This window comes from Leptinotarsa decemlineata, unplaced genomic scaffold (assembly GCF_025532065.1).
Source record: "Leptinotarsa decemlineata unplaced genomic scaffold, Ldec_3_MD MMD2_tig00005002_RagTag_RagTag, whole genome shotgun sequence".
Lineage (NCBI taxonomy): Eukaryota > Metazoa > Arthropoda > Insecta > Coleoptera > Chrysomelidae > Leptinotarsa > Leptinotarsa decemlineata.
The window spans coordinates 217658-244756 of NW_027412614.1; the positions used below are offsets into that span (position 1 = coordinate 217658).

Below are 27099 nucleotides of genomic sequence, written 5' to 3' on the forward strand. Positions count from 1 at the left end.
TTCGTTTATAATGTGAGACGACAGTCTTCGTGGGATTGTCACATTGCACAAACAATTACTCATACATTATTCTGGTGCATTAAGTACTAGTTGAGAGAAGCTTTGGCTTTCTACTTCTTCATATTTATACAAGAAAATGTTAATCTCATCGATAAGCTATGAAGTTTTAAAATTATTGGATGCGTTCTCAAAATACGAAAAGAAGTTTAATGATTGTTCAAGTTTAAAAATGGTTAGATAAGTGCATTATGAATAGAAAAAACAACTGTAAATTGTCATTGATTTTTTATATGAACAAATAAAATTAATTGGATAACCTGGAAGATAATGACACGTTTTCATTCTCTTCATTATTATTCCTGAGGAGATATTTTTCTGGTGAAACAGGATGAGAAAAATACTAGTTCGGAGTAAGTGTTATCGGCTATCGATATCAGGTTATTCAAAGTCGTGATTTTTGAAAGGGATCGATCACTGACGACCTTTCAGAGGCTTGATAGTGATATCGATTCTCGTAATTAGTTTTTTCAGAAATATACCGAGTTGACAAATCAAACCTAAACGATGAAGATTTCACATGAAGTTTATAAGCTTACTCTCGATATTTTTTTTATCATCAAAAAGGGTCGAGTAACTATAGTGGTTGGATGAGTGCATAATGAATGAAAAAAAACAACTGTAGATTTTTATTGATTTTTTATACCGACAAATAAAATGAATCGGATAACCTAGATAATGATGACTCGTATTCATTCTCTTCATTATCATTACTGGAGGGATATTTTTCTGGTGAAACAGGATGAAAAAATACTTGGTCGAAATAAGTATAATCGGCTCTCAACTATCGAGTTATTCAAAGTCGTGATTCTTGAAAGGGATCGACCACTACGACCTGTTAGAGGCTTGATAGTGATATCGATTCTCGTCTATAGTATTTTCAGAAATATACCGAGTTGAAAAATCAAACCTAAACGATGAAGACTTCACAAAAATTTCAAAAAACAGTTTCCATGTCAAAGTTATGTTGTGGGTATTAAACAGTTATTTATTCGGATTAGAAATGATCCAAAGTTTATGCTGTCAGTTGTTGTTGACAGTTAATCTGTGGATTATCAGAAAGCTTTCGTGAGACTTCGTTTATAATATGCGACCACAGTCTTCGTGGGATTGTCCCATTGCACAAAAAATTACTCATACATCAATCTGATACATCAAGTACTAGTTGAGAGAAGCTTTGCCTTTCTACTTCTTCATATTTATAAAAGAAAATATGAATCTCATCAATAAGCAATGAAATTTTAAAATTATTGGATGCGTTCTCAAAATATTAAAAGAAGTTTATAGATTGTTCAAGTTTAAAAATGGTTAGATAAGTGCATTATGAAAAAAAAAACAACTGTAAATTGTTATTGATTTTTTATATACGATCGTACGGTGGGCAGCCCATCAAATTTTCCCAAACGGAAACCAACCTTATTATTTCGCTATAAAGTTCAAAATCGATTACAGAAATTTGACATATTTGTATAGCTTGACGTGCTGGCGACTATACATCGTACCAAAGCCAAAAATGTCGTATTAATAGGATTTTAGTAGTATAGCTAACGTGGTTCTAGATACAATGGTAACCATGCCATCGAGCTGTTCATCGAGAGCGTAAGGGGTGCGGTTGTTTGAGGTGAAGAAGTGTGTCAAAAAGGCCTTGTTGGCGAAGAACAATGGTGTTGACAATGTGTTCTTGAGCAACCCTTGTTCTTGTAGATCGTCAATGACCAGAGGGTTGTGATGGTCAATGACCAGAGGGTGTTGTAAGAAGAGGCCTCGGCTGGTGTAGATTAGCCGTGTCGTATTAGAGACCTTTTGGCTCAGTGAATCGTCTTCGGCCAACCCCTGTTCGGACACCCTCATCAGGCGACCCCTTTTCGTTAAACCATGTACCCAGGCGTACGCCAATGTGTTTTATTCGATGACTTTGTCGGTGCGCCAGTTGACCTTGAGACAACTTTGTTGCTGATAATTAGGATATTTTTGTTGCATTTCGTTGAAATACTTGTTGTTTGCCTGATAATAAACCAGATTAGCTGACCTTAAGGTCATATGTATGATTAAATATGGATATTTTTTGTAAATGAATTGGAAAATACGTAATTCCTCATGAATACAAGGTTTCATTCGATTTACAATAACAAGTAGGGTGTAATAATGAAAATAACATTGCTACGTTTTTTATGTTTTATTTTTATGTAATAAAAATTTTTATAAATGATTCAATATATGATCCACAAACTGGACAATTATCACATCTGATAGAACAATCAATGCAGCATGCTATATGTTTCCATGGTACAAATAATATATTCATTTCTTTTCCTAAACATATTTTTCAAATATTACTTGAATTTGTGGGAACGTTGTCTTTGGGTGGTTTTTCTTCTCCTTTTTCTTGAGTTTCTTTTCCACCTTGCGGACACGCAACAATATCACCTTTACCAGTATAAATGAAACCAGCATCAGCAAGTTTATCTTTTGGAAATTCATATGTCCAATTATGAAAAGTTTCGATTCTACTTTCAAAAGTTTCGAAATTTCTTTCGTGTATCAAATGCATACGTGCTTCGACTCCCATTCTCTCTAATCAATTCTGTTGAATTCTCATGCAATTATGTTAGCTTCTCGCAGTTCTTCAATAATGGAATTTATTTCATTTTGATGACCTGAATGACCTGCCTGCCTTGAGGGTAGTAGTAAACGTAATCTGTCGCAGAGTTCGTTTGGGTCATCCCATCTAATATAATCTATTTTATTGTTATTTGCTTCCATAAACATACCTTCTCCCGATATACCAGTTATTGGAGCTAGTATATTTTTATATTATTGCAATTTACTACCGTCAATTTGTTTATTTGGTTGGTAATGCCGCCGGTGAGCATTCGTTTTCAAAACAATTTGTTTATAATTTTGTTGATCTTGTTCGGTGAAATTTTCAGGATTATTTTTGAAAAGGAATTCATATAGACCGGGTGTACCCTTATATCTTCTATTTTTAACGATTACATCTGGACCATCAATGTGCAGTCTTGAATCACCGATTGATAGTTTTTCAGTATTTTCATCAAGTCGTACACCATATTTGTGATTGGAAGAGGATCATATTGATTTAAATAATCAATATATGAAGTTTGTGTAATATCTTTCAGACGATTCACTCCAGATGATTGACTTTCTTCTTCTTCATCTTCAGACTGAATATTTTCTACAATAGATTGCTTGATTTCACTTGGTTCATCATCATCAGAATGTGAAACATTTTCTATTTTTGGTTCTGAATTTGTAAGTTGTTTCATTGATAATCGACGAGGAATCTTGGGAAACATCTAATTTAGGAATTTTGTCTTGCAATTTATTCTCTATATTTTTCAGGTGTTTTGTAATTGGATTGAACATACTTTCATGTAGTAATTCACCATGTTTCAAAAATTCCAATTTACTTTTAACAATTTTCCGTTTATTAATGAGTCTTTTTTTCAATTCTATGTCTCCACTTTTTATTGTCAAACTGGTCTATATCAGGTTTTGAATAGATCAGGTATTTGAATAGGTTGAACCGACACTTTATCTGCTTCTATCAGGTCTGCTGATTTGGTTTTGATCCGGTTTGAACCGGTTATGAACAGGTTTTATCAGGTTTGAACTGGTTTACAACAGGTCTGAACTGGTATTAATCTGATAATGTGGTTTGTTTCCATTTTTATTCTTGAATGTGTATAAAGTGATCGAGTCCTTTGCGGTAACGACCCCTATTGAGACAACAATCTTTAAAAATAGTAATAAAGCCATAAGGTTCTCTCCAACATGAAGAACAAATCACCTTGAAGGTATCGAAGGTCATGTCAATTCCTACATGATCGGTATAGATGTGTCGCAAGTTTAGATCATCTTGTTTGAAAGCGATTAAACAATTGGCATTGTCTCGAATTCGGGTATTTTTGCATAACTTTGATTCAAATAAAATGGATCGACAGCAGCATGTCTCGCCATACTGAAGTCTTCTCTTATAACTTCCTGATTATCACAAGCGACATCATCAAAAATAAAAATCGAATTGGGATTAGCTTCAGACGGATGCATTATATTTTCACTGGCACTGAATGCGTAATATCCAATTCCTTTTATTGGTTTAAGCAGGTGCTCCAAGTACCTATATTTAGGTTGATTAAGTGATTTAGAATACACATATATATTTTCAAATTTCAATCCATTTTCATGCTCCAACATATTCACCATTAAATTTGTTTTACCGCAGTTTGAAGGTCCAACAATTATACACCTTATTGTAGAGGGTAATAGCATACCATGCTTTTTGAATGTTTCCTCTGTTTCAAATATATTATTCTCGATTGGTAGAGCAATTTTTTGTGGAATAACTTCAATACCTTGCATATCTATTTCCAATAAAATACTTGAGGTAACTGAATTTTAATCAGTCAACTTTCAAACTTATACGCGAAAAGATCTAATATGCAACGTCGTAATCGTACACCTTTAACTGCTAATATCAAGAGAAAATGTATTCAATTATTGAGTGGAATGAATAAACGACTAACAGATGTAACGAAGAATATTGAAGAGTGTTTAAAACTTCTCAACAGTAGCAATGGAAATAAAATTATTTGAGTTGATAAGAAAAAATCTAAGACTAAACGTCTGCCGCCGCCGTCACTGAGACGAAAACGACCTATTACCGATAACAAAGAAGAAGATGAACCTATGGATATTGATATAATAGAAGACTTGAAGCGTGCTACTAAAAGAAAATTCCTCAACGATATACCTGTTATCCTAGATAAAAAAATGAGAATAATCAACTCAAGAGAAAATAAACCCAAATTATCTGCGAAAAGAAAAAATTTAGAGCAACAAATCGAGTCAGATATTCAGAAAAATGGCTCAATTGAAGGAATAAATGAACAAATGTCTCAGCAGCAGCAGCAGAATCCTAAAAAACGAAATTTGGAAGAAGAGTTTGAAAATGTTGATAATAAGAAAATAATATCTATATAAATATCAACTGTAATAGGGTGAATCTGTCAGTGTATCGAGTAATTCATAACGAGATGGTTGTCAAAAAATGTAAAAGAAAACAATCTAAAAATGAGAGGAAAAATATCTCTAGGAAGAAAAAAAATGTGAAGAAATGTAGGAATAAAAAGGGGATGTGTTTCATGACAGCGACACGAAAAATAAAAAAACAGATCATCAGTAAAAAACCAAAGACTTTAGGAGAAGCTGTGACGGTAGCTTTGAAATCTGCAAAAAATTGAATATTAAACCAACACGTGTTGTGAGAATACCCAAAACAGGTGGAATACTTCCTTTGATTCCAATTTTTGCTGGGTTGAGTGCACTCGGTGCCCTAACAGGGGGAGCAGCTGGAATTGCCAAAGCTGTAACTGATGCTAAATCTGCAAAAAATCAGTTAAAAGAAGCTCAACGTCATAATAAAACTATGGAATCTATTGCATTAGGGAAAGGATTTTATTTAAGACCTTACAAAACTGGTTTGGGGTTGTTTTTGAATCGTACCACCGTTTGAGAGGGAGAGGCGAATTCCTCATAATCGTCCGTTATCCAATATCGACTTGATAAAGTATGCAAAGGATTTAAAAATTCCATTCTTCAGATCTGTCTATATGAGAGATAATTTACCGAAAAAATCCAAAAAAAAGAAAGAGGAATAATAAATCTCGATAAACAATCTGGACCTGGGACTCATTGGACTGCCTACCGCAAAAATGGTTCTCATATAATTTATTTTGATAGTTATGGTAATCTGAGACCACCTCTGGAAGCTTTAATATACTTCAATTCAGATGGACCTTGTCTCATTAATTATAATCATACTGTATATCAATCATATAATTCTGTTAATTGCGGACAACTATGTTTGAAATTTCTTTCTCAATAAACATGTATGCAATCAATGTTTTCTCTTCATTCTACAGATAACCTTTAACATGTGTTCATATACGTTCACCTTATCAGGCCGAGATTCGATTCTCTCGTCTAAAATTAATCCTCCTATCATACTGGACGATACAAAGAATTATGTTTTAGGATTGATTGACTTTGTAACATTCAATACAATACCGAATGTGGATGAGACTAATAATATTTTTTATATTGGGTCTACAAAAATTAAGATTCCTCCTGGTTCATATGAAATATCTGATATAGAGAGTGAAATTATGAGGCAATTGAATGAAGTGAAATCGAAAGAAAGTACGAAACAAGAACTCAAAGCGAAAACTTCAAATATCATAACCAAAGAAGAGGAAAATTCTGAGAGTAGTATCGATCTGAAATTGTATGCAAACCGAAATACTTTGAGATATGAAATCATGTCCAATAAACCAATTCATTTAGAAAAACCTAACTCATTGGCACCTCTATTAGGATTCGAGAAAAAAAAATTACAACCGAATAGAAAACATATATCGGTTTTTCCAATCAATATCTCCAAAGTAAATTTGATTTGTGTTGAATGCAATTCAATAACGAATTCATTCAATAATGACAGTGCCGTACATTTGTTACATATGTTCTACCCCACCGTACCAAGTGGATTTCGAATTATTGAAAAAGTTGCAAATGTTATCTATTTACCAATCAACACTAGACATATCGATGAGGTTTTCCTTAAAATAAATTAACAAGAGGGTAATTTAGTCAATTTCCAACAGGAAACGATAACAGTAAGACTTCATCTCAAAAAGCAGCTCTGATGGTATTTTTATATAATATTACAACTTTTCCAACAACATCAACAACAGCACATAGTATAATTGATAAAGATCCTGGAAAATGTGTCACTATAGGAAGTGCTGTTAAATGGTTAACATCAGAAAATCGACAGTTTCTTCTTTCACTTGGTTTTCGAGTACTTTAAGTGTCAAAGTGTCAAAACGGCTACTTTTTACGAGTTTTGGTGTAACCTCAAAGTCAACATCAGTTCAAGATTCAGACAAATTTTATTATTTTTCAAGTGTTCTTGCGGTGGCAGAAGCAGCAGCAGCAGAAGTAGCAGAAAAACAAAAATACTAGATAGTGGAAAAAGGAGGAAAAAAACGCAAAAATGAGCTTTAATACATTGAATATTGGTGAACCTGTATTGATGGATGATTCTATAACTAATTACGAGATGCATAGTCATCCACCTTATGCAAATACGACATTCAATAATTCTGATGAAATTAGAATTCCTATTATTCAAACTCAAGATATTTATACATTGCCATCCCAAAGTTACCTTTATATCGAAGGACGATTAACTGATGCTGAAAATAAACCTAGTATAACATTAAATTTTGTGAATAATGGTATGGCATTTCTGTTCGATCAGATAAGATATGAGATAGGAGGCACGGTAGTGGACAGGGTGAGGAACCCAGGTATAACATCATCTATTAAAGGATACATCTCTTATACAAGTAGCGAATGTGACAGATATAATAATGCCTGTTGGAATCATTTGGAATATCCAAAAGTATTCGATTCGAATGGATACTTCAATGTCTACATCCCCCTGAAACACCTTTTGGGTTTCTGTGAAGATTTCAAGAAAATAATCGTAAACATTCGCCAAGAATTGGTACTCATTAGAACAAGTAGTGACGTAAATTCTGTAATATCAACAAAGGATAATGAAAAACCTAAAGTTAATTTAACTAAAATTCTCTGGAGAATTCCTCATGTTCAAGTTTCCGATACAGAAAAATTGCGATTACTCAAGTACATTGAAAAAGGACGTGACTTAGGAATTGCATTCAGGAGCTGGGAACTACACGAATATCCACTTTTACAACAAACAATGACTCATTCTTGGAATGTGAAAGCATCTAATCAATTGGAAAAACCTCGATTCATCATTGTAGCTTTTCAGACTCAGAGGAAAAATCAGATCAAGAAAAATATTAGTCATTTCGATCATTGTAATATTACCAACATCAAACTCCACCTCAACTCAGATGTATACCCTTACGATAATATGAATTTGAACTTCAAGAAAAACCAGTTTGCATTACTTTACGAGCTCTTCGCCCAATTTCAAGAATCCAACTATTATAAAACTTCTGGAGAGCCGTGTCTTACATTGACTAAGTTTCACGATATCGCACCTCTATTTGTTATTGATTGCAGTAGACAAAATGATAGCTTAAAGGTAGGAGTGCAAGATATAAGACTCGACTTCGAAGCCAGTGAAAATATTCCTGCAAATACATCAGCATTTTGTTTGATTTTACACGATCGTTTAGTCAGATACACTCCACTAACAAATTCTGTGAAACAATTCTAGAGTGAGTTATGATGAGTAGTAATAATAGAATAACTTTCGATGAAAAGAAAAATGAAGTTCATTACATATTTGCTTGGAGTTTCGCCTATAGAAATGCAAGAAAAACTTATTGGGAATTTTTTGCCATTGATCGAACACGCTTCCAGCGACGTATTCGGAGCAGTTCAGCTTTTATGGATCCAATTCTAGAAAAATCACATAGACAAAAAATTTTCGACCAAAGATTTCGAGAAGAAGAAGAAGAGCTTGGAAAATTTTAATCTTATTCCTTGTTTTGATAACAGAAAAGTATAAATAGATTCATTGGATTTCTAGTTACTAATAACGTTTTATCTCAAACATGAATACACAACAATATGATCAAATTGACATTGAACAGTATACCAAAAATTTGATCAGAGAACTTTGTCCTGATATGGAAGAGCATAAAGTGTCTTCCGAAGCAAACCGTTTGATTATCAAAGCTTCCAGAATTCTTGAGAAGAGGAGAGCAAAACCACCAAATCAAATATATCGAAACAAAAATCCAAAGGATCCAGGAATTAGAAAATGAGTACCATTGTTTTATGAAAAATGTATGACAGATATAGTGTATGTATTAATAAAATTTCATCAATATTCTTGAGTTTTCTTCTGACTGTCATACCATGAACTTTCAAACTGATGTTAAAAGGGATATTATTGAAGAACTTCATAAACAAGCCCGAATCAATTTCAATAGACGAAGAGTAATCATTAAGGTTTTCGATGACCTTTTTTAAGATGATTTAGTTGAGATGATACCATATGCTAAAGTGAATAAAGGATATAAATATATTCTAACTGTGATAAACTGTTTTTCGAAGTTTGCTTGGGCACTACCTTTAAAGAATAAGACAGCTAATGCTGTGTCCAAAGCTATGGAAGAAGTTTTACGTAAACAATCACCACAAAATTTACAAACTGATTCAGGTAAAGAATTTTTCAACTCAGAATTTAAGAAGTTGATGGAAAAATATAAAGTTAATGATTATAGTACGTTCAGTGGAAAGAAAGCATCAATAATTGAGAGATTTAATAGAACAATGAAGTCTTGGATGTATAAAGAATTCAATTTTCAGGGTAACTATAAGTGGCTTAATGTATTGAAGCATATTTTGGAAAAATATAACAATTCCACTCATAGAACCATTAAAATGAAACCTGCTGAAGTGAGTAAAAAAGATGAAAATAAATTACTTCACACAGCCTACAATCATATCAAACAAATTGACTCCAATAATAAATTCAAAGTAGGAGATCGTGTACGCATATCTAAATTACGAGGAATTTTCGATAAAAAATATTTTCCAAACTGGTCAACAGAAATTTTCACGATAGCAAAAGTACAATTGACAAATCCTGTAACCTATTTATTGAAAGATGATAAAAAGCAAGATATTTCAGGAGGTTTTTACAAAGAGCAATTACAAAAAGTAAAACATCCTGATATATATCTCGTAGAAAAAGTACTTAAAAGAAAGAATGGAAAAGTTTTCGTTAAATGGTTAGGATTCGATGACAAACATAATAGTTGGATAGATAAGAGAAATATTGCGTAATCAGCATTCGTATTATAAATACTGTATGAATCAGTATATTACTTCATTTTTACGGTGTCATTGAGTGTGGTATCATGTTTATCATCGATGTGCAAGGTTTTCAATATGGTAAAGAAAATTTTTCATGTAAAGAAATTGCAATTTTGAATGTTGAAAATGGAGTATGGTACCATCGAATGATTAATTTACCAATAGGCATCAATCAATATATGCCTCATGTGAAAAAACATATGAACTGGTGTACAAATAATCTACATGGATTGTCATGGCAGCATGAGCAAAGTTCAACAACAGTAGCAACCATCAACTACGAACAAATTTCGGAGTTCATCAATAATTGTGTTGGTTTTGATGCTGTTATAAGTGTGAAAGGTTGTGAAAAAAAAATGGTTAAGTCAACTCATTCAAAATGAAATTTCCGATTTGTATGAAGAAGGATGTCCTGCAATAGAAAATTTGAAAAGTTTTCTCAAGTCACACCATTGTATGAATCATTTAAATAACAGTTTGAATTGTGCACTAGAAAATGTTTTTTTATTGAAATATTGGTATTCACACTGTAAGAAATAAATTCTGAATTCTTGTTCTTATAGAAAATGAAATATTTACTTTTCACACATTCTTATTATACATGTGATATTTACTACATTGCAGAAATAAAAAAATATGTTTCTCAATTTTGTTTATTTTACTATAATAATTGAAATTTTCACAATCACAAAAAATCTTGGGATTCTTGGAAATAAGTAGGGTGTTGAGAGTTTTCTTCTTCAAAATCTTCGATTATGACAGGAGATAGTGATCGTGTTGGAAGGGGTAGAATTTCTTTTGATGATGATGATGAAGCCTTCAACTTTTTTGGTGGTGGAGGTGATGGAATAGCGTCCACGTCATCATCATCTTGTATATTGAAATTGAACCGTTTCACTGCTGTTTCCAGAAACCCCAATTCCTGTTCATTTTCAGCCATTGCCCGGGTTACTTTCACTGGCAAATTACCAAATTTCTTAGTCAAAGTAACCATCTTCGGACTGTATTTTAAATATACTAAAATACAGTCCTCAGATTTTTTTACGATCTGCTTCACACCATATCTATAACAATATGAAAAATTGTTCAAACACAAGTAATAATATTATTTGAAAATGACTTACCTGAAAAATTGTTTAAGCACCACCATTGCCATATTGACGGGCAACATTTTTGTATTTGTAATATTGATAATTAAAGTTGTCGGAATAGTTGACATTTTTGTTGTTGTATCGATTCACTCGTAACTAGAATGATTTTCCAAAGACATAGATCCGTCAATTTATACTGTGAAATTGTGCTGAAAAAAATGAATAACATCGAACGTATGTTGTTCATGCAATGATAAACGAGTGCATTATCATGTATCAAGTACGTGATATAATTTTTCTATTAATAAATATCAATACCGCGTTACCATAACACACGTGTAAAGTTCATGATTTGCGAGTGCATTATCATGTATCAATTACGTGATGTAATTTTTCCATTAAGAAATTCATTGCCATAAACAGACGTTTAAAGTTCATGATTTACATAATCATATAAAAGATGACCTCTAAATTATGGAAATAGCGCGCATTCAAAAGACAGCGGTTAGAGTCTTTATGAAATTTTACAATTGAAGGTGAACCTTAATAACTATACACCAATAAATGTAGGTATTTCCACATATATTGAAGTACCTAAATTCATTCAAAATAAAAAGGCTGTCCTTAACATTCAAAATAATGATCCGTACTGTTTTCTTTGGTCTATTGTGGCAGTTCTTCATCCATGTGCAACTAATGTCTGTAAAAAATCATCATATCCACATTTTTCTAATATATTGAAATATGAAGGGATTGAATTTCCACTCAAAATTAAAGATATAACAAATTTTGAGAAAATGAATAATATGTCAATAAACGTTTTCGGTATTGAAAAAAAGGAAATCGTTCCTATCCGTTTGAGTAATCTTGAATTTTTAACAACAATTAATTTATTAATACTTCAAACCGAACATGATTTCGATGATGTTGATTCATGTGATGAAGAGGAATTGATGGACTTAGATGAAAATGTGAATAATTTCAAAACTATTTATCATTTTGCTCTAATAAAAGACATGACGCGGTTGTTGTGTGGACAAAGTGGTGACATAAATCACAAAAAGTTTTATTGTACCAAATGTCTCAACCATTTCTATTCACAGGAAGTATTGAACAACCATACACTGTGTCCGTAAAGTATGGAACAAAGTCATTTTTAGCTAAACAGGTCATTTTAAGAAATAATCCTGAAACACGTCGATTTTTGATGTTAATTTATGGTATTTTAAAATAATAATCTAATATACAGGGTGAATTACGTTCGAGTAATGACGTCACCGTCATTTTTTTTAAATGGAACACCCCCATTTTGTCTCAATTTTCGGATTACTCTAGCTGAGCTGATTCCAAAAATGTATCACATGTTGATTCCAATTGGTACAGGTAGTTGTGTGTGCGCTAATAAAGTAACGCGTAACATTCTTTATTAGGTAAATCAACAATATTATCAAAAATACTTATGTCTAGCGGCAATTGGTTTAAATGTAACACCCCGTAGTTTGCTACATGTTTAGAGTAATAAAAATGAGCTGTTTCCAAACATGTTTGGTACTTGTGGTCTAGCAGACAGAATATGAAAGAAATTATTTCTTATCTACATTTATAAAAAACATAGTCGTCTAGTTTTTTGTGAAATATCATTATTTGTTTAGTAATTTATTGATGTTCAGTGACAGTTTAGTACTACAATATTTTTGGTATTCGTGAATATTCGAATGATTGCTTAGATTTAATTGGAAGTAGAAATGGAGTTAAGTGTAAAACAAAGAATTGAAATACTTATGATGATTGGGTATGGAGACAGATCGCGAACTCAGATGGAAGTGTGCAATTTGTTTAATGATAAATATCCAGAAAGACCTATAACGCGTTCAACAGTCAGTAAGCTGAAAACGAAATTTCGAAAAACTGGTACGGTTGCAAATGTACGCAAATCAGGTCGTCCCCCTGCAAATGCTGATACAGCATTAGATGTTTTACTGAGTTTTGAAGAAGATGCGCACAATTCTGTTCGTAAAGTTAGTCGCGAAATCGGTGTTGGCAAAACAACGGTACAAAAACTATTGAAGCTTGAAAAATGGCATCCTTATAAAATCAAACTTGTGCAAGAATTAAACGAAGATGATCCCGATTGACGACTCCAATTTTGCGAAGAAATGATGGATAAATGTCACCGAGACCCTCTCTTGTAACAAAACGTTATTTTTTCTGATGAGTCCACTTTCACGTTAAATGGTGAGGTTAACCGTCAGAATTGTAGATACTGGGCAAAAGAAAACCCCTACTGGATGCGTGAGCATCATACACAATACCCTCAAAAGGTAAATGTATGGGCTGGAATTGTACGAAATTGAATCATTGGACCCTACTTTATCGAAGGTAATTTAAAGGAGGCAAAGTACCTTGAGTTTTTAAGGGAGTATCTCGTACCTACTTTACGTAATTTATTTCCCAGCAGACGTAATCCTGGAGGTTTTGATGAAAGTTTATGGTTTCAACAGGATGGTGCACCTCCACATTATGCTGTAGATGTTAGAAGGTACGTAGATGAAATTTTTCCGAACAGGTGGATTGGTAGACGTGGACCCACTGAATGGCCAGCGAGGTCACCAGATTTAAATCCTTTGGATTATTTTCTGTGGGGCCTTCTGAAGAATGTTATTTATAAAAAGAAACCAGCAAATATTGAAGATGTACAAGTGAAAATTCGAACAGAAATAAACAATATTACGCAAGAAACCATACACAAGGTTCAATAAGAATTTGTACACCGTTTGGGTTACTGTCAAATACAGCAAGGGCAGTTCGAACATTCAATATAAAGTCATGTATTCCAGCATATTCTGTCCGCTAGACAATAAGTATTTTTGATAATATTGTTAATTTACCTAATAAAGAATGTTACGCGTTACTTTGTTACAACACACAACTACTGTATTTTTGTCCACCCTGTACCAATTGGAATCAACATGTGATACATTTTTGGAATCAGCTCAGCTAGAGTAATCCGAAAATTGAGACAAAATGGGGGTGTTCCATTTAAAAAAATGACGGTGACGTCATTACTCGAAGGTAATTCACCCTGTATATTAGATTATTATTTTAAAATACGGTAAATTAACATCAAAAATCGACGTGTTTCAGGATTATTTCTTTAAATGACCTGTTTAGCTAAAAATCAATTTGTTCCATACTTTACGGACACAGTGTATATTCACCGGTAGAAAAATGAATAAAACCAAAATAACTCTACCATCTGAAAAAAAAATTATCTTTCACAGACTTCAAAAATAAAGAACCCGTACCGTTTGTGATTTATTCAGACATTGAAAGCATTTTGGAAAAATATGAGGATGTGAAACCTAGTAAGAAAATTCGAATATTTCAAAAACATATTCCATGTAGTGTAGCATTTTACTTATTGTGTACTTTCGACAATTCAAAATAAAAATTCGAATTATATACTGGTAACGATTGTATCAGCTGGTTCGTCAAACGTTTACAACAGCTAGCTTTCGAATTAAATCCAGTATTTTCCAATGTGGTTCCAATGATTCCGCTATCACCTCAACAAAAACACGATTTCGATTCAGCCACTAACTGTCATATTTGTCTAAAACCATTCACAGAGGATCAGATCAAGGTTTAAGGACCATTGTCATATATCTGGAAAATTTCGTGGAGCAGCCCATTCCACCCCTTGCAACATTAACTATCAGAATGATAATATGATACCTGTTGTTTTTCATAATTTATCTGGTTACGATAGCCATTTCATTATTAGAGCTTTACCGAAAGAGGTTTCTGGTGCTGTCAGATTGTTACCAGTAAATAAAGAAAAATATATATCATTTAGTAAACAAATTGACAATACAAGTATAACATACCGATTCCTAGACTCTTTTCGTTTCATGGCAAGTAGTCTAGATAAATTGAGTTCATATTTAAATCATTCAGAAAAGGTAATCACAAAAAGTTTCTGTAAAAATCAAGAGGAATTTAAACTTTTATCTAAGAAAGGTATATTTCCATATGATTATTTTGATAGTTGGGATAAAATGAACATTGACAAATTACCACCGATCGAATGCTTTTTCAATAAATTGAGAAAGTGTGGTGTAACAGAAGATGAGTATTCACACGCTGTTAAAGTATGGGATACTTTTGAAATTCAAAATTCACAACAATATATGGAGTTATATTTGAAAACAGATGTATTACTTTTGGCTGACGTTTTTGAAAAATTTCGAAAAGTATGTATGAAAACATACGATTTGGAATGTTTGAAATATTACACTGCACCAGGTCTAGCTTATGCAAGTTGTTTAAACATTTCAAAGGTTACTTTGGAATTATTAGATGATGTAGATGAGCTAATGTTTATTGAAAGGGGTATAAGAGGAGGAATATCTCAATGTAGCAATAGATATGGTAAAGCTAATAATATTTACATGAAAAACGAGTTAACCCTGATCAACCCTCATCATATCTCATGTACTACGATGTTAATAACTTGTATGGTACAGCATTATCAGAATATATCAGAAATAATCAGAATTATCAGAATGGAAAAATAATACTGATTTCTATTCTGAAGATATATTTAATACACCTAATGATTCTGAATATGGTTACATATTAGAAGTTGACTTAGATTATCCTGTAGAACTTCAAAATGTTCATAAAGATCTTCCATTATGTCCTCAAAAAATGATTCCACCCTTATCATCATCAAAAAATCCAAAATTGTTAACAACACTTTTCGATAAAAAAAATTATGTTATCCATTATAGAAATTTGAAACAGGCAGTCAGTTTAGGTCTCAAAATCAGCAGAGTTCATGAAATTTTGAAATTTAAACAAATACCATGGTTAAAAACTTATATTGATTTGAATACGATGTTAAGACAAAACAGTAAAAATGAATTTGAGAAAATTTTTTATAAGGTAATGAACAATAGTATCTTTGGGAAAACAATAGAAAACTGTCGTAAATATAAAGATATTAAATTATGTACTAAGTGGGAGGGTAGATACGGAGCAAAAAGTCACATATCAAAACCGAATTTTCATAGTTTGACCATTTTTGATGATGATATGGTAATCATTGAAATGAAAAGAGTCAATATAGAACTGAATAAACCCAATTATGTGGGTTTCAGTGTTTTGGAAATTTCAAAAATTATTTTATATGACTTTCATTATAATTATATCAAACCTAAATTCAATGAAAATGCGAAATTGTTGTATACAGATACTGATTCATTGATTTACCACTTTTTCACCGATGACATTTTTGCACATATCAAAGAGGACAATTCGGAATTCCATTGGTAAATAAAAAAGTTTTAGGTTTGATGAAAGACGAAAACAATGGAAGAATTATGAAAGAGTTCATTGGCTTAAAGTCGGAAATGTATGCGATAAAAGTAGAACATGGAGAGAATGACGGGGAAAATTTGATAATTAAAATAGATAAAGGTGTCACCAGAGCCTCTCTCAAAACAATAAATTTTCAAAATTACTACGATTGTCTATTCGGAAATGAACATTTTGAAGTAACGGAAAATCTGATTCGTAGTAAAAAACATGAGGTATATACAATAAATCAAAGAAAAGTTGCATTAACTCCTTTCGATGACAAACGAATTGTAAATTATTTATCAAGTGATACATTGCCTTGGGGTTTCAAAATTTAATCCACACTTGTAATATTCATTTTTACAATTGATTAACTTACAACTTATATTTTAACACAATGGAAAAAACGTTTTTATCTTGAGTTCTTTTTCCGATTGATTTGTGATTTTACAGAGCAATATGAACAAAGCAATCCAGGAAAATATTATTAGTAGCACTAATGGAAACGAACTTCCTCAAGTCAATGGTCCTTCAAAGTATCGGTGTAATGACAGGAGATGTTTGAGAGTTTATGAAAGTTTTTCATCAGAATATAACTTTTGCCCACCCTGTCATCAACGTCGGGATTCTGGGTCCTATAGACAAAGAATAAGGAACGAGAGGGATTCGAGAAGTCAGTTGAGGAGACAACAACTGACAGCATAACCATCATAACCGCTTCAACTGTTCATTATTCATTCAACAACCACATGAGGAATTTAATTTTTTGACCTCCAACATTGCACACTTTCTGTTTCAGTGAAAATCAAAAGATGAATTTTAGCGATTTATTCGAGGACACTTTATTGAAAGCATGTGAAGATATGGAAAAAACTTTACTACAACTCTGTAAAGAGAAAAAAGAAAAAAAATATAAACCTTAAAACGAAAGAATCCATTAAAAACGTATTATTTTGCAAACTGTGTGATACTCCAAAAGACAATAAGGAAGTATCGAAAAGAAGTACAAGACAGTATTGTGAAAATTGCAAAAAGAAAACCGTTTTTGAATTATAATCACCGAAGCATCTGAGAATTGATAAACGTTATGCAGACAATCGTGGAGTCATTCGTAAGTAACCAATAGCATCATTAACATCATTATGCCTGTACCAGTGAAATATAAGTGTACTAAATGTGGGGGAGAAACAAATTATCCGAATATATTATGTTTAGAATGTATAGTTGAACAGATTTCACGTGACGTATATGGTATAAAACATCCCTAATACAACTGTTACGTGTAGTAGTAATCGAGTTGCTTTCAAAGAACACACACGCACAACGATAAAAATATGTATTTGTTGTACATTATTCTTCTACTTTCACAAATTTGCAACATCCTAACTTCAAAAGTTATTTATATCAATACACCATACAAGTTGGAAAAATGGTAGCTTTTTATTAATGGAAGTACATCTAGATACGATTATTTTGAATGAATATCCAGCTTTCTACTCTGAAAAATCAATACCGTTATGTAAGATAAACGAACAATATTCCTCAAACATTTTTGTAATTATTCTTCCATTTTTTCAGATTCTACGGTAACATGTAAGGACAAAGAAAAAAAGTATAGGTGCGGATACGTTATTGGATCACACGAAAACTTTCATCCCATTGTTCCATTCAAAAGCCGATTAATGTGCGGACATCATAGCATTGAACAATTTCATAAACCATCCATAACTTACAGAGGTTTCTGGTGGACAACTGTAAAAGATTTTTATGAATATGCAAATATTAATCTCAAAAAATATTTAGCTCTACCAGAAATTTGTTATGTATACTTATTGTCGTCTAAAAAAGATGAATTTTTGAAAATAACCCATACATTGTGAATACCTACTAATTAATAAACGTTAATAAATTACGTATTTCCTTTTTCACAATATTCATGTTCAATCATACATATGACCCTTAAGGTCAGCTAATCTGGTTAATTATCAGTGAAACACCAAATATTCCAACGAAATGCAACAAAGTATTCAAGTTTAATTATACATGTGACCTTAATGTCAGTTAATCTGGTTTTCTATCAGTAAAATAACAAATATTTCAACAAAATGCAACGAAAATATCCTAATTAAGTGCAACAAAGTATTCATGTTTACTTATACATATGACCTTAAGGTCAGCTAATCTGGTTTTTTATCAGTAAAATAGCAAATATTTCAACGAAATGCAACGAAAATATCCTAATTAAGTGCAACAAAGTATTCATGTTTACTTATACATATGACCTTAAGGTCAGCTAATCTGGTTTATTATCAGGCAAACAACAAGTATTCCAACGAAATGCAACGAAAATATCCTAATTAACTGCAACAAAGTTGTCTCAAGGTCAACTGGCGCACCGACAAAGTCATCGAATAAAACACATTGGCGTACGCCTGGGTACATGCTTTAACGAAAAGGGGTCGCCTGATGAGGGTTTCCGAACTGGGGTTGCCCGAAAAGGGTTGGCCGAAGAGGGTTGGCCGAAGACGATTCACTGAGCCAAAAGGTCTCTAATACGACACGGCTAATCTACACCAGCCGAGGCCTCTTCTTACAACACCCTCTGGTCATTGACCATCTCTTACAACCCTCTGGTCATTGACGATCTACAAGAACAAGGGTTGCTCAAGAACACATTGTCAACACCATTGTTCTTCGCCAACAAGGCCTTTTTGACACACTTCTTCATCCCAAACAACCGCACCCCTTACGCTATCGATGGACAGCTCGATGGCATGGTTACCATTGTATCTAGAACCACGTTAGCTATACTACTTATTTTATTAGTACGATTGGAAACGCTTGTACAAGCGAGTTAACACATTCGAATACGAGACTCGAGTCAGTTGGACTCGGGTTAGCGAGTACGAATCGATGCTTCCTAACTCGAGTACCGGAATCGAATCTGGCGTACTCGAATCAAAATAAATTGGTATTCGAGTAGGCGAGTTCTAAAGCAGGAATCGAGTCTGACTTGAATAAAACCGCTAACACATCGGCACATCACTAACTTTTTCCCTACATTTTTTCAGCTATCAAATTCAAACAATCGAAATGCAAGAAAGTTTTGCAACTCTTGCCAAAATCACCATAAGTTAAGCTATCATTTGAAAAAATATATTTTGTTATTTCAAGATAAGGTAATCAGAAACTGTTTTTTTCATTTTTATACCCGCGTAAGTCTCAAAGCACGTATCTAGTTGGTTACTGAGCAATGAAACTACTATAAAGAACTAGTTTGGCATACTAATTTACTGAGCTTCCTCTTCCTCTTGAAGGTGTCGAGGTGGTAAAATAGCAGTTTGGTGTTGTGAAAAATTTTCAGTAATGTAGTGAAATGTTTGAATATGATTGTTTTCATTCTATGATACTCCCAAATTTTCGAACGATTCTGCTGCATTGCGAATGGGTTCAATATACTCCTATTTTTGTAATCTTATGGTTGGTATTTGTGCTCAGGGTTGGTTCTGGTAATCAGGTACTCTAATGACACAGGAGGGGGTTGTACAAGCATATATAAGATATTCCAGGAACATGGACCCAGTTGTAAAAGTGTTTTGATTGTGTTCAACTGATAGTGTCAGTGTTCTTACCACTACTATTATATTCCTACGATTCGTTAGTTGGAATCATGGCAGAAGTAATCATCAAGGTGATTAAGTTTCCTTAGTGTGCTCTTATGAGGAGAACAACAGCCTCATCATGCTGTTGTTCATCACAATCATCATGGATTGTGAAATTTTGATTCGTCTTCCACCAGCGCAGTAACTGGACTTACATAAAATTTATATATTTGCATGTAAAATTGTTCGACTATGAAAAAATAAAGTATTTCAAAGAAAGAAAAAGTGTTGTTCGAACTTTATGTTTTTACTGAATCAGAAACGTATATTTTTTTGCTTTCGACACATGCTAACAACTTTAATTTTTTGTAATTTTGAAATGTTTCAAAGCTTACGTATTCAAAATCACTTCATTGTGAGATATTCACCTAACAGATTCTCAAAACGAAACACGTGTTTAGCCATACAATGGCTTCTTAGGGCGTGTGTAAATTCTTTACAGAATTTTGATTCGTCTTCCACCAGCGCAGTAACTGGACTTACATAAAATTTATATATTTGCATGTAAAATTGTTCGACTATGAAAAAATAAAATAATTCAAAGAAAGAAAAAGTGTTGTACGAACTTTATGTTTTTACCGAATCAGAAACGTATATTTTTTCGCTTTTAACACATGCTAACAACTTTGATTTTTTGTAAATTTCAAATGTTTCAAAGTTTATGTATTCAAAATCACTTCAGTGTGAGATATTCACCTAACAGATTCTCAAAACGAAACACGTGTTTCGCCATAAGATGGCTTCTTAGGGCGTTTATAAATTCTTTACAGTATTTGAATTAAAAAAGTTTCAAAACACAGTTTCCGTGTCAAAGTTGTGTTGTGGGTATTAAACAGTTATTTATTCGGATTAGAAATGATCCACAGTTTCCGCTGTCAGTTGTTGACAGTTAATCTGTAGATTATCAGAAAGCTTTCGTGAGACTTCGTTTATAATGTGCGACCACAGTCTTCGTGGGATTGTCCCATTGCACAAACAATTACTCATACATCAATCTGATGCATCAAGTACTAGTTGAGAGAAGCTTTGGCTTTCTACTTCTTCTTATTTATAAAAAAAAATATGAATCTCATCGATAAGCTATGGAGTTTTAAAATTATTGGATGCGTTCTCAAAATACGAAAAGAAGTTTAAAGATTGTTCAATTTTAAAAATGGTTAGATAAGTGCATTATGAATAAAAAAACAACTGTAAATTGTTATTGATTTTTTATATCGACAAATGAAATTAATCGGATATTTTTTTCTTATTCTATTCGTACAGTAGGAGATTTGAGCCGGTTCTAAGCCTCCCCCCACAACTATGACGTAATAATTGCTTTTTCTTGTTGTTGTTTAGTGAAGTCAAGGCAATGTGACCTTGAAGTGTCTGGTGATTTTTTTTTCATATGAGACTGTGTGTGTGTGTGTGGGAATGTACGGTACAGGGTTTCATCATGTGCTTGTCTATGTACAAACATACTTCGAAGATCCTCCAAGTAATGAATGTTCCATCAAGTTAGTAGTGGTGTGACGACACAGCAGCAACCGTTCATCGGTAAGAGAGCAAGATATTCACTCCACGACGTGTGGCTGAGTAATGCGTATTCATCGGTCTGCCCTCACCTCTCTCGATTTAGAGAAGGCTGTGACGTAACGCATCGCTCTACCCCAGCAGCAACCGTTCAACGGTAGGAGAGCTAGATGTGCACTCCAAGGCGGGTGGTTGAGTAATGCGTATCCATCGATGTGCTCTTACCTCCCTCGATGTGGTGATGGCAGTGACGTAAAGCATGACTCTACCCACACTCCCGATGGTGATGCGCAGGCGGCGAGGACTGTGCTATTCAAGAAGCGGGCGAGTATTGGTTATGTCAGTTTTCATCGAGTGAGTTAGTGAGAACATATCATAGAAAATGTATTCTTGTGAATGCGGTAAATCTTTTACTCGTAGTGACAACCTTCGTCGTCATCAGCTCCAGAGTTGCCAAGGAGGTCCATCAGTGAAACAAGTGAGATTAGATGACGCTGCAACACCTATGTACACATGTAATTGTTGTAATGTGACGATTCCATTGATTCAAGTGAATTCTCCCAATAGAAGTCTGCAACATAAGAATAATGCATGTGTACAATTCAGTGATGGTCTTGAAATTATAAATAGTGCTTTCAAGCGTTGGATTGCTACATACAGGGTGCAGATTTCCATTGTTTCCACCGATTACATGTTATTCTTTAACGAAATCAGGCAGAAAGTTATTGAATTATTGGAATCAGCTATCAGGGTTCTCAAAATCATCAAAGTGAATATGAAAGTATTTGGGAGTTATATTCTGCAAACGCAAGAACTGAAGGGAACCAAATCATTTAACTCTCAGAATAGAACAGTTGACCAATCTACTGATTTGAATTCCTTATTTGATGGATTTCGAAATGAAATTATCGCTTAAACAACAGAATTCCAGGAACGTGATTCAGGTAAGCATTTCTATCAAGTTATTGGATGTATCAGTAATTTTGATTTGTATTTGAGGTTGGACTTGTGAAAAAATCATGTTTCTGGAGGTGAACATCAATAAATACAGCCCGCTGAGTGGATGTTCATATTTGAAGCTACCTGAATATATAGAGCGTTGGAAGGCCGTGGTTAATGTCCGTAATGAAGATCAGCATTGTTTTGCATGGGCTATCACATCAGCACTACATGCTGCAATCGATAGAACGTCAGAAGTTTCATCATATCCACATTTCAATACTGTCATAGATGTAACAGATATGAATTTTCCGGTAAATTTGGAGGATATTGTGAAATTTGAGGACAAGAATGATATTTCAGTTAATGTGTACGGTTTAGAAAGTAAATTCGAAAGGGGTAAAATAGTGTATGAATTAATTGGACCATTACGTTACTCTCAGAGAAGACTTAGGAGACATGTCAATTTGTTACTTATCACAGATGATTTCGGTAATAGTCATTATTGTTGGATCAAAAATCTTTCAAGATAAGTTTCAAGCCAATTATCAGCTCATGAACATAAGAAATATTTTTGTGATGGATGTTTATTATATTTTTCCAATGAGCAATTACTATTGCGTTATAAGATAAATGATTGTAATCACTTGAGTACTACAACACCATCAACCAATTTCAAAGTCAAAGTCAAAGATAAAGTGGATGTCATCCCACAAACTAATGAGAAATATATCTCTCTCACAAAACATCTCTATACACATTCCTATACGGATAAAGATGGTAGGGTGAAGAAAAATTATTTGAAAATGAGATTCATTGATAGTTTCAGATTCATGCCTAGTTCTTTGGAGAATTTAGGAGCCAATTTAACATCTGATCAGTGTATCGAGATGCGCAAACATTTCCCACAAATTGAAAATTTCAATTTAATGAGAAAGAAAGGTGTATTTCCCTATAATTTTGTTGATGACATCGACAAACTGAATCATCCAAGACTTCCAACCAAAAATCAATTTTATGATAAACTCAATTGTGAACATATATCAGATAATGATTATGGGAGAGCTCAACTTGTTTGGAATTTGTTCGAATGTCAGAATTTGGGTGAATATTCTGATTTATATTTAAAGTCAGATGTGTAACTATTATGTGACATTTTTGAAAACTTTAGAAATATATCTGTTGATAAATATAAATTGGATCCGGCACATTACTTCACCGCACCAGGATTATCATGGGATGCCATGTTGAAATATACTAATATTGAATTAGAATTACTAACTGACATTGATATAGTTCACTTCTTTCAGAAAGGTATTCGCGGTGGAATCAGTCAATGTAGTGAAAGGAAACATAAAGCAAACAATACATTTTTACCGAATTATAATCCAAATGAACCATATGCAAATTCGAAAGTTCCCAAATTAATTCCAAATTTAAACGATAAAAGAAAATATATTGTTCACTATAGAAACTTACAGCAAGCTGTCAATCATGGCTTGTTAGTGATGAACACACATATAGTATTGAGGTTCAAGCATTCATGTTGGATGAAGCCCTATATAGATTTGAATACTGAAATGCGTAATCGGTCTAGGGTATTTGGGGTAGTTATTGGCCCTTTAAGGTCTGTCATTTTTGTAAATATGAACAGAAGTCATATTTGATCATAAAACGCAATTCACTATGTTTTGATTTATAGAGTAAACTTTGAACTTCTCCTTAAACACAATTGGATCATTCTGATAATAAACAAAAACATATTTTGAACGTCCCAAAATGAAAATATTCGAATCCACAGTAATTGGCCGCTATACTACAGAGATTGGCCATGTGATATTGTAGTTATTGGCCCATAATTACCAATTTATTTTGGAACTCTAAAACATAAGTGAGTGAATATCAAAGTGCTAATAAATATATAGTTGAGTCATTAATTCTGGATTTCATTAGATTAGATAAGATTTATACAATTTGTTGTTTCTTCAAACACGTTTTGCAATGGAAAATTGCAGAATTTGATTGATGTAAGTTGTGTCTTTTCATACATTGAATATGGTAAGATCTGGCACATTCCTGGCACTTGATTCCAAAATAATTTGTGAAAGATTATTTGCGCAAATATAGCATAGTCCAACAGATATCTTGATATTAAGCTCCTCCGATATCCCAACTTCTTTTATCAGATTTTTCAAAGGGTATTCTTCATTGGGGTTGAAAATAACTTCGGAAATGATATTTATGGAATTAGAATTTTTCAGTGTGAACGACTGTGTGTTTTGATTGAGTTTTTGATTTGATTGTGTCCTGGACTCGTTTTGAAACAAGTTTTTTGTAACACGCTGCATGCTTTGCGATACTTCTGCATTTTCCATTTTCGATACACATTCAACAATGTTCTTTTTGTTCGATTTTCTCATTTCCTTTCTTACAGGTTTCTTTTTTTATTCTCTATCGTCTTTTCTTTCTTCAATATCTTTTGTACCTGTCTTTTCCAATTCTCTTCCATTCAAAATATTCCCGGTCTAGATCTTCAAGATTAGGCTCTGTCGGTACCGATGGTTCACTCATATGTATATTATTTTGTCCTAACTCCAGTTGGTTTTCAATGGTAGTTAAATTAAATTCGTCTTGATATTCAGTTGGATCCAATTCGTTACTTTCTCCCCTACTTGTGTTTTTCTCTGGTTCTTTCCGCACAGTATGAAATTCTTTCCACAGTTTATGAAGCAGAATGAAATCTGTACAGTCATCATCAGTTTTTCCACAGAAGTTTTGAAACAGTTTAATTTTCTCTTCACCTAGGATATTTTGAAAGGTTTCGTAGCCCATTGGTTGTGGCTGTCTATTATACTTTTCATCCTCTTGTTTTTGATTTTGTCCCCCCAAACATTTTGAAAAATCTATCGAGTCTGGATTGAAAGGATATAATCCAGTGGCGCGAAACCCGTCAGTTATAGTCTTCTCCCTTGCATAATCTTTGACCACTTCCTCTAAAATGGGTGCGAATTTATCTTTTCCAAGAATACAATTCAAATTGTCTGTCCTCCATTTCAAAACTACTTTTTTCCAGCCACTTTTGATTGGCTTGAAAGCAGATACATCTGCTGGTTGAAGGATTCTAGTAGCGTTGGGATAAAGACAAATCAAAATAATTTTCAATTCTTTACAGATATCACTCAATTCGTATGTCAGGTGGGTGCTATGACCATCTACAAAAAGGATTATAGGAAACTTAATATTATTTTTCACCAAGGAGGGATGTAGGACATTGCAAATATAATCTTGGAAAACTTCTGCTTTCATCCATCCCGTATCGCTTATACCTATTCCCCATTCAGGTGGAACGGATGCAGCAATTTCAGCCTTCAATCTTTTTCCCGGATATATGATCATTGGTGGTGTTGTAAGACCTGTGGCAGAAAAGGTGAACATAACTGTAATATTCTGTTTAGAAGAGGCGTGTTCTACCTCGTAGATATTCTTAGAACCCCTTGGTGCCAACACTCTTGAATTCTTTGGACATAAATTGAAACAAGTTTCGTCACCATTAAAAATTCTTGAGGGATCAATCAATATCTCATCATATTCCTTAGATACCAAATAGATGTTAATGTCTCAAAACCATTTTCTAATGTCTTTCTCTGATACGTTGGAACTAGCGGAGGAAACAGCCTCAGGTGTTCGAATTGATAAAATGGTGTGGCGTCGAAGAAAGGCTTTATACCATCCCTCATGTGGATAATTATCCTTAAATTTTCGTGGTACTTTCTCTAAAACTGATTTGACGGCCGACTGGAGATCTTCCTTTCGTCTCGGAAACCCTTTTTGCGCATTTTCCACTACCCATTTGACCAGAAGCTCTTCTTCTGTACTGGTCAGTATGGGAGGTGGACCCGGACTTATTTTTGTGAACTTATCACTCCTCCTGAATTGTAGGGTTGCTCGAGGAATACTGAAATGTCTGGCGGCCTCTCTGAGTGGTACCCCATCATTAATTGTTTTCAAAGCACTTTGCAGCTGCTGCTCGCTATATTTTTTGGAATAGCGACCACCCTCTTCAACTTTAGGCATTTTGCACAGCTGAAAAAGCACAGAAATACAGTGATTGGCCCCAGTTGATTATAGTTATTGGCCTCCGGCCAACAACTGTGTACATATATTTTAACGCCTTCATTGCATAGTTTAATCATACCTATCCTTGTTTACTTGATCATTGTCATGTTCATAACAATCATATTCGAGCACAATAGATTTTATAGTCATTGGCCTAGGGGCCATTAACTGTTTATTGCTAATATTTCCAGGCAATCATTGGCCCCCATAATAAATTGAGATTTAGAGGTTGGAGCCATATAAATGGTCGAAAATCAATATATAATGCAATACAAACAATAAAAAACAACTATACCACATATTGCTTGTACAAAATTACGTGACTTGACTCACCTCAAATCACACTTTTCTTAGCAAAACACTGTTTTCACACACGAGTTATGCACCATGAAAGGAGATTACCGCCATTTTTGCGCAATTATGCCAACTGTGAAATTTGATATTATCTAGTGATA

At 33.4% G+C, this 27099-nt stretch overlaps 2 protein-coding genes and 2 long non-coding RNA genes across 4 annotated transcripts in view; 1 reads left to right on the top strand and 3 right to left on the bottom strand.

The window, feature by feature from the left end:
* Nucleotides 1–10602: 10602 nt before the first annotated feature.
* The window catches only part of LOC141484213 (uncharacterized), a 189861-nt gene continuing 173364 nt past the window's right edge, over nucleotides 10603–27099 (bottom strand). The window contains exon 2 of the long non-coding RNA XR_012466529.1: nucleotides 10603–11519. This is a non-coding gene — a long non-coding RNA (uncharacterized lncRNA). The remainder of the gene's footprint in view (nucleotides 11520–27099) is intronic.
* LOC141484187 (uncharacterized) lies at nucleotides 12497–18247 on the top strand. The gene is made up of 2 exons (XR_012466519.1): nucleotides 12497–17526; nucleotides 17994–18247. It is a non-coding gene; the product is annotated as an uncharacterized lncRNA (long non-coding RNA).
* Nucleotides 21272–26603, bottom strand: LOC141484188 (uncharacterized). Its single transcript, XM_074179278.1, has one exon. The coding sequence runs from the start codon at nucleotides 25961–25963 to the stop codon at nucleotides 24998–25000; it is 966 nt and encodes a 321-aa protein (XP_074035379.1). The 5' UTR covers nucleotides 25964–26603; the 3' UTR covers nucleotides 21272–24997.
* On the bottom strand, nucleotides 26147–26602 carry LOC141484189 (uncharacterized). The gene has a single exon (XM_074179279.1). The coding sequence runs from the start codon at nucleotides 26600–26602 to the stop codon at nucleotides 26147–26149; it is 456 nt and encodes a 151-aa protein (XP_074035380.1).